General features: G+C 36.6%; 1 protein-coding gene and 1 non-coding gene across 2 annotated transcripts in view; one reads left to right on the top strand and one right to left on the bottom strand.

Annotated features, from left to right (window-relative positions):
* Window positions 1–770: 770 nt before the first annotated feature.
* The window catches only part of LOC129247389 (laminin subunit alpha-1-like), a 131,932-nt gene continuing 123,233 nt past the window's right edge, over window positions 771–9,469 (bottom strand). Inside the window, exons 3-5 of the mRNA XM_054886504.1 lie at window positions 7,471–9,407; window positions 1,222–1,560; window positions 771–1,146 (exon numbers count right to left, since the gene is read on the bottom strand). Of these exons, the coding sequence (XP_054742479.1) occupies window positions 771–1,146; window positions 1,222–1,560; window positions 7,471–9,407 (2,652 nt within the window). The remainder of the gene's footprint in view (window positions 1,147–1,221; window positions 1,561–7,470; window positions 9,408–9,469) is intronic.
* On the top strand, window positions 2,000–2,188 carry LOC129249603 (U2 spliceosomal RNA). The gene has a single exon (XR_008582668.1). It is a non-coding gene; the product is annotated as a U2 spliceosomal RNA (small nuclear RNA).

Here is a 9,469-nt window from a genome sequence, read left to right as displayed (position 1 = left end):
GAGTTATCCTGACTACGCCGAGAGAACTTTTTTTTGAGGGGTCATAGGAGACGACGTGTCCACGCCTTAATTTTCAAAATTTTTCAATGAAAATTTCACAAACTACTTATAAAATATGTATCTTTTATGTGTTAAATTGATGGAATGAAATATTCTGTTGATTAAATAAAAAAAAATTCATAAAAATGTACCTATTTTGAGCTTTTGAAACCCACCTAACCCCTTAAAAACAATTTTTCAGAAGAATTGACGACAAAGTCTAAAATACGTGGATCCCTTAACATGGAGTCGCTCAGTACGTCCAATGATTTCTTTTGTGGTAACTTTTTGTAAATTTCATTCTTCGTGCGAGATTGGACGTTTATATAAAAGAACAGACATATAAAGTCGAGAAGCTACAATCCGGGTCCAATCCACTACCACGCAAAATGTCAATTGTTTCCTATAATTTGCTTTCCTTTTCTTTGTTTTGTTATGGTAAGGGACCTGACGATAGACTTGTAAAAATCGCGAAAAATTAAGTAACTGTTTTGGGAAGACGCCACCTCCAGTACTTATTCGCCTTGCCTAAATACGATATTTGAACCATTTGGTTATTTCTTGGTGACATAAGCTAGGTGACTTAAGATTTAATGAATACAAAATTTCAATTATCAAAAACTTGCATATTTCTTGAGAAAGAAGTGGCATGAAGACATTCACTTGAAACTTACTAAAGAAAATATTGTTTTTTTTTAACATAAAATGCTTACAAAAGATTTGAAAAATATTCACTCACCCTCGCAACCATCGGATTCATTTTTGAGTCCAAAATGTCCTTCTGAGCATCCATCACACTGCAAACCCGTTACCCCTCGTTTACACTCACACTGTCCACTATCCGGATCACAATAGTCTACATCCTCAGCGCCGAGAGGATTACAATTGCACGGCAAACACTTCAAATCGACATTCGCGTAACCCGCATCACATTCATCACACTTTTGACCGGCGAAACGCGGTTTACACAAACACTGGCCATTGGTGCTGTCACAAAAGTCACTATCCGAGCCATCTGTGTAGCAATCACAAAGTTCACAACCCATGGAGGGGTCACCCCAATAGCCGAGCTTGCAGCGCTCACAACGCCAGCCTTCGGTGTTGCCGCTGAAAGAGGAAAAAAAGTGAGGTTTAAAATGTTGAATTATAATTAATTAATTTATTTTTTTAAATTCTACTCACTCGCAGATGATGCACTGTCCGGTGAACACATCACACGGTCCGCCATCGCAATTGCACGGACGACAGTGTGAGCCCTGCACTGTTGGATTGCCAAAGAAGCCGTCGTCGCACATTTCACAATGGTCACCAGTGTAGCCGTGCGGGCATTGCGTGCAAATGTACTCGGAATTTTCCACCACACCATATAAGGGGTTCAGATCCATGATACTGTACGTTTTCAGTTGACAACTGGGTGAAAAGTTGTTGCTATCGACCAACAGAGGGCAGGCGCAGCGTTTGCAATCGTGTTCGGTGCCTTGCAGTGGGTTGCCGTAATAGCCAACTTTGCAGCGCTCACAACTGGTCGAATGGAAAAGAAGAAGAATGTGAATCAATGCATGTGTGGTGAGTGTGGTGAAAGATGGAGTAAAAAGCAAAGACAACAATGAAGTGTTGAGGCGAACAAGGCTCTTGAGGGTGACCAGATGGTATGTCTGTATGAGGTGAATGGTTACAAGATGGATTGGACATTTTTCTAATATTTGGAAAATGTTTACATAAATAGCATACTACATATTTTTGTTAAAAAAATTTGCTAACTTATTTGTAAGTCTGTTTTACTTAAATGTTTTTTAAGAGTTGCATTTAAAATAAATAGAGCAAGTTTTCCCAAAAATATTAGAGTTCACACCACAACAACACAAGTTTTATAAAAATTAAGAAGCGTATATATAGTTACGAAGCGTATATAATATATGTTGATATAAATAATTTTTGTGAGCGTGTAATTCTCAAAAGGTTTATTAGAAAATCTATTGACTAGGTAGTGTGGTATCTGTTCTTATCATCTTAACATCTGATAGATCCTCCCTCGGAGGACAACAAATGTTAAACTGATTTTTGGAAATGGGCGGAGTGTTTTAGAGGCTTGCTCCACCTGTGCCACGGGATTTCGGCCTTGAATAAATACAAGAAGAAATATACTAATACATTTAGCTTTGGTGGAAAGAGACATAAATTTTTATATGAATACAAGTAGACGAAAATGGAATTTTTTTTTTTTTTGAAATTTGCATTGTAGGACATTTCTGATTATTTATTGAAAACAGTTTTTTGGTTTAGATACTGAAAGTCAGTTTAAGTGAATCGGTATAAATATTTCGTACATTAATTTTTGTGAGCGTGTAATTCTCAAAAGGTTTATTAGAAAATCTATTGACTAGGTAGTTTGTTGGTTGTGTATGGTTATCGGTTCTCGGCCTTATGCCTAAGATCAAAGTGTGGTATCTGTGTGTATTATACGCGTTACGACTATAATAAAAAAATTAATTTGATTATATTTGGAAACAAAGATTTTCAAAATATTGTTTAATAATAGGACTATGGATAAGTTCGTGCGGTTTTTTTTCGAAATTTGAAACTTTATTGACGTAAAATGGTTACAAATTTAATATTCAAGGTATTGTCCATCGCTTACTACTACTTTTTCCCATCTTTCTGGCAATTCACGGATTCCCTTTGTGAAAAATTCGGTCGGTTTTGCCGCAATCCACGAATCGATCCATTTTTTGACTTCATCGTAATTACGGAAGTGCTGGTCAGCCAGGCCATGTTGCATCGATCGGAAGAGATAGTAATCGGATGGCGCAAGGTCTGGACTATACGGCGGGTGGGGTAGGACATCCCATTTGAGCGTTTCTAAGTATGTTTTGACCACTTGTGCAACATGTGGCCGAGCATTGTCATGTTGCAAAATAACTTTGTCGTGTCTATCGGCGTATTGCGGCCGTTTTTCTCGCAGTGCTCGGCTCAAACGCATCAATTGTCGTCGGTAGACATCCCCCGTAATCGTTTCATTCGGTTTCAGTAGCTCATAATACACAACACCCAGCTGGTCCCACCAGATACACAGCATAACCTTCAGGCCATGAATATTCTGCGCCGACGTCGATGTTGAAGCATGGCCAGGGTATCCATACGTTGCCCAACGTTTTGGATTGTCGTAATGGACCCACTTTTCATCGCCAGTCACAATTCGATACAAAAAACCCTTTCTTTTGTGCCGTTGAAGCTGTTGTTCGCATGCCATAAAACGGCGTTCAACGTCTCTTGGCTTCAATTCATACGGCACCCAATGGCCTACCTTTCGGATCATTCCCATGGCTTTTAAACGTTTGGAAATGGTTGATTGATCAACTTCCAAAGTTTTTGCAACCTCTTCTTGCGTTTGAGCCGGATCTTGATCGAGCAATTCCTCCAATTCGGTATCCATGAACTTTGGCGGCGCACCCTCGCGTTCTTCGTCTTCCAAGCCAAAATCACCACTTTTAAAGCGTGCAAGCCACTTCTGGCACGTTCACTCAGCTAGAGCATGCTCACCATAAACTTCCACCAAGATACGATGACTTTCGGCTGCTTTTTTCTTCATATTAAAAAATTCCCCGCAAAAACACATTATTTGGCACGAAATTCGACATTTTCAAGTGTGGTAAAAATATTGTTGTTTACGCTTCAAATAAAAAACTTATACTGACGTTTGTGCCTTACGACAGTAGCTCTCCAATGAATGTTTGGAAATGTGGATCGATGGAATAATAATCAAGTTACGCCATCTGTTGTAAAACCGCAAGGAACTTATTCATAGTCCTATTAATTTTTCATATGTTTCTCCATTTTTTGATCCAGCATACAGATAAACCAGTTCTAAAAAGTCACTACTATGAATTTCTACATGAAAAAGTTTAACTTAAAAGCGCTAATTTATAGCTCCAAAAACCCAAACCATTCAGTTCCTACTTAAAATATGTAGGTCGCTGAGTCTGAATATGGAAGTATCTTTTGCGTCGATCGGCTAACAGATTCTCAAGATATTAGAAACTTTTAGCAGAGAGTAAATCAGTAGATTACTTGTTTTCTTTAATGTAAAACCCTAATTTGGCGGTTTTTCAGAAAACTAAATGACACAAAAAAGTGAATTCTCGAACTCAGCGACCGATTTAACATGAAAATTAGATGGTTTGATCTTTAGGTAAAAAAATTATTCATTATTTGTAAATCAGTAATTATTGAAAAATATTTTTAAAATCAATAAAATAAAATAAACAAAATTGTGGTGACAAAGGAAGTGCTTCTAAAGAAGCAGTAAAAATTAAAAATAAAATTTAAAAAATAAATATTTTAATGAAATTGGACAAATGAAATAGCACAAATGTGCATATGTATGTATGAATAAAATTAAAAGTTTCGGAAAAATACAATTGAATAATTAATGGAAAAAATATTCTGCAAAATATATCATTTTGCTGAAACAGAAAAGTGCAAAAATTAATTTATTAGAAAAAGTAATCTCTTAGAAATTATTTTGAAATATTTAAAACTATATTGAAATCCTTTTAAATTTAATCCAAAACATTAAAAAAAAACTATTTTAAAATTTTTTAATAAAGTAATGCAGGACTAACAGTTTTTATTAAACTTAATCTAGAAAAATATAAATGAAAAGAAAAACAAAACCAAAATATTAAAATATTATAATAATTAAATTTTTAACACATTTTGCAATACTTATAAAATGACTACTGAAATAAAAATAAATAGAAAGAAATTAAAAAAACAGAAATACCTAAAATTCAAAAGAATTTAGAAAGGCAATATTTAAAAAAAAATCGTATTAAAATTTTTAAATTTAAAATAAATTTGGTATTTTGACACAATTTCTAAGTTAGAAAGAAATTAAAAAAACAGAAATACCTAAAATTCAAAAGAATTTAGAAAGGCAATATTTAAAAAAAAATCGTATTAAAATTTTTAAATTTAAAATAAATTTGGTATTTTGACACAATTTCTAAGTTATATTGAAGTATCTTTGAAAAAAAAAACAATAGAAATTTTTTTTAAAATTATGACAAATTAATTGAAAAACTAAAATAACAAAAGTAGAAAGTAAAGAAAATATTTTTAGAAATTTTCTAATGAAATAATCTTTTAAGTTTGCATTAAAAAAATTACAAATATAAAAAACATTTTTAAAATTATGACCAATTAATAATAGAAAAAAACTTAATTAAAAAACCAAAATAACAAAAGTAGAAAATAAAAAAAAAAACGGAAATAAAAACAATATTTTCAAAAATATTTTAATGAAATAATGTTTTGAATTTACATTTGAAAAAAATAAATATAAAAACATTTTTAAAACTCTGACAAATTAATTAAGGTTGAAACTTTTTCATAAGAAATTTTTCTTAAAAAAAAATTGTTAGTTAAAATAAGAAAAGTAGAAAATAAAACAAAAATTGTTAATGAAAGGACATTAGATTACAACATTTTTAGAAAACTTTGGTGAAAAAATATGGAATATATGAAGAGCAAAAATTGTTAAAGCCCTCTCCTCATTTGAAATGGTCTTCTTTGGATGTTTCTTCAAAGGCGGGTAAAAAGGAAACAAAAAAGAAAAATAATTTTTTTTTTATGTAACCTTAAAATAATTTTTTTTGTTTTCAGTATTTTATTTTTTGATCCATTGTTAAAAAACAAAATTTTTTTTCGGCCATACGAGATTCAAAAAGTTGGCAGCCTTCAAAAAATGGTCTTCACATGGACAATGGACAGAGAGATAGCCGGTTCTACTGAACCGATTTTGATGAAATAAAATTAAAATGACGTAGAATTAATGTCGCAATCGTGCGAACTACGATTATTTGGAAAAATAAATTTATAGAACTTTTTCGGACTTTTAAAGCCCAAAAAAGAGTCAAAAATGGTTTTTCATCTTTGGACGTCCGCCATTTTGTAAATTTTTTTTTAAAGATTGTAGCTCACACGATATCGACATTCATGCTAATCAAGAACTTATTTGTCTTTTTGATTTCGACACCTGTGAGTCCTGGAATCCGCGTCGCCAGCGACATACATTTTTTTGGCGGACCATTTTTTGAAGGCGGACAACTTTTTAAACGAAGCTCGTATGGTAAAAAAAATGTTGTTCTTTAACAATGGATCAAAAACTAAAATACTGAAAACAAAAATAAAAATATTTCCTTTTCGTTTTACACGCTTTTAAAGAAATACCAAAAAAAACACCATTTACAATGAGACGAGGACCTAAAGTAATTTTCGAAAATGGAAACCTTTTAGTAATTAAACTTCGAATATATTAGGAAAAACTTAAAACAATAATCAGTGAAATTTACTAAAATTTAATGAAATAGTTTGTAAAACATCTATTAATTTCATAACAAAAACGTAATGACAAATACTAAAATATTTTTAAATTAAAAAGAACTTCAATTTTAGAAAATTAAAAACAAACAAAAAATTATATAATAGGTCTATGAATAAGTTCGTGCGGTTTTTTTTCGAAATTTGAATTTCGGATCATTCCCATGGCTTTTAAACGTTTGGAAATGGTTGATTGATCAACTCCCAAAGTTTTTGCAACCTCTTCTTGCGTTTGAGCCGGATCTTGATCGAGCAATTCCTCCAATTCGGTATCCATGAACTTTGGCGGCGCGGCCAAAATCACCACTTTTAAAGCGTGCAAACCACTTCTGGCACGTTCGCTCAGCTAGAGCATGCTCACCATAAACTTCCACCAAGATACGATAACTTTCGGCTGCTTTTTTCTTCATATTAAAGAATTCCCCGCAAAAACACATTATTTGGCACGAAATTCGACATTTTCAAGTGTGGTAAAAATATTGTTGTTTACGCTTCAAATAAAAAACTTATACTGACGTTTGTGCCTTACGACAGTAGCTCTCCAATGAATGTTTGGAAATGTGGATCGATGGAATAATAATCAAGTTACGCCATCTGTTGTAAAACTGCACGAACTTATCCATAGACAATTCAGTGTATCTAAATTTAGAAATATTTTCAAAATCATATTGAAGTAGTTTTGAATGTAGCAAAAAATAGTTTTAAAAATATTTTTAAAACTACTAACAAAGGGTATTATTTCTGGTAAACATAAATTTTAAAATATTGCAATTTTCGAAACGAAATGAAGGCGTTTTTGTGCAAAATATTTATGTGAGGGCATCCACACGATGGCAACGGTTCTTAGTGAGAATATACTACAATTACGTATAAGTAAAAACATTTCTTAAAAAAAAAAAATAGTTTTTTCTGAAAATTTTAACATTTCAAATAAATTTTCTCGGCTTTAACTTCTAAGTTTCACCCCCCTTCACTTCTGTGTTATTAAAATGCCTTCCACATTCCATCCACCTTTGTTATCTTTAACCATCACTTTAATTTTTTACTTACCGCTCGCCGTAGGTGTTATGCATACAGTTGCCACAACCGCCGCTCTGCAAGTCGCACGAATTCGAATGTCCATTGCATGGACAGGGAATACATTTGGCCACCAACTGATGATCTGTCGCATTCTCCCAGATACGTATAAATCCGAAATCACAGCTCTCGCAGGAGAGTCCCGTGTAACCCGGCGGACAAGCGCATTGCTCAACACGTGTGCTCGCCTTCACCGCGCCCAATTCCGTACCACCCGAGTAGATGATTACACGCTCCAGGGCAGTTTCTACTTGATCGGTATGATAAGTGCCGCGTACGAGCAACGCATCTAGCGCCGATAGAACAGAGAGCAGCTGGGCGCGCGTCACCGCCGAGCCATGATATTCGGTGCGACGCAAACGCGTCTTTATATCGCGCACTGCTGGCGGCACATGATACCAATCCGTTTCGTCAAGCGTGATGTTAATGGTGGCCGTTGAGCCGCGCGTATATGTTGTATCGCCATAAGCTATTTTCAAGCCATTCCGTCCAAATAGTATCACATCTGGTCCGGCTGTTGGTTTGCCAGATGTGTCGCCACGTATTGTTACCCAGCTCACTTGTATAGTGAGCCGTGCGCCATAGCTGGTCAGGCGATTGCCGAGATAGCCTTGCGGCGCCTGCCAGTAAATGGCTTCCACCTCGTTCAGATCGTACATGCCATAAACCAGGTAGTTCGTATTGGTATCCACTGTTGGCATAGCCACTTGGGAGCGCGTCATATCCGTCACCTTCCAATCGTTCAGTGTCTCGAAAGCGAGTGTCTGCAGTACTGCGCTACTGCACGACAGCCCCACACCGGAGCACCAGCAGGGCGCGCAACCATCTGGTTGCTCAGCGCTTAGATCATAATAGCCCGGCAAGCATTCGCTGCAGGTGTCGCCAGCCACATGCGCCTTACATTTACATACGCCCGCGCATTCCGTGTCCGGTACTGTGCCGCGCACATCACACTCGCATCTACGGCATTCTTCGCCATAGTAACCGCTGCTGCATTCGTCACAGCGCGCGCCTTGAAATCCTTCGCGGCAGTGGCAGTCACCACTCTCTGGATCACAAGTGCCCGTTGCGCCACGTTCGCCGCATTCGCATCGTTGGCAGGGTGTGGTGAGCGTTTCATTGTGCGCGCGATAATGACCGCTAACACAGAACTCACACTCGTTGCCGGCGGTATTGTTCTGACATTGTTGGCAGATACCGCGCTCCAGAAATGCATCGTAAATGCACGATTCCGCATGGCCATTGCACTGACACAGCTCACAATCGTTCGCCTCACGCGTTGTGCCATTACGGAATGGCTTGTCCTGATAAAGTGCACAACATTCGCCGCAATCCGCACCGCAGGTATTGTGCTGACAGACGCATTGCAGCGATGATGCGAGTTGTGCGTACTCCACCTCATCGGCGCGCTTCTCCGCCAACTCGACGGTCTTATCGGCATGACCGTGGCAATCGAGGCGCGCACTTACGCGTATCTGCTTTAGTGAGTAGAAGGAACGTTTCTCAAGTGATTGTGCATCCAGTAGCCAATCCACGCTGTTGTCCAGATTTGCTGTTGTGTGCATACCCTGCAAGCGGATGCGTATGTAACGCGCCGTTATGAAGTTCATTAGCTCTTCTGATTGATCCATGGCACCAGGGCGATTCTTCAGTAAGGAGACGTGCAATTCACCGTTTTCTAATGGTAGCGCTTTTGAGAATTGTGTGGTGCAAATGACTTCAGTATCATTTTCGAAAACGTATTTGCCATTTTGTCCGGCTAGGCCGTAACGTCGCTGACAGTCTGCATCACTCAGGCCGAAATACTGCCAGGATTCGTAAGTGAAGCCGTCAAGTGATTTTTCAAGTATCCATGAAGCGGGTCTCGGTGAGTTCGCTGACTTAAGCATAACGAAAAAGACTTGATAGACCTGGAAGGAAAAAAATCAATAAATGTAGAACTTATCATGAAAATTGGATTTAAAAAATTGAG

This window comes from Anastrepha obliqua, chromosome 5, assembly GCF_027943255.1.
Source record: "Anastrepha obliqua isolate idAnaObli1 chromosome 5, idAnaObli1_1.0, whole genome shotgun sequence".
In the NCBI taxonomy this organism is placed as follows: Eukaryota; Metazoa; Arthropoda; class Insecta; order Diptera; family Tephritidae; genus Anastrepha; species Anastrepha obliqua.
Note: the sequence above shows the minus strand (reverse complement) of the source record. Positions and strands in the feature narration are given on the sequence as shown.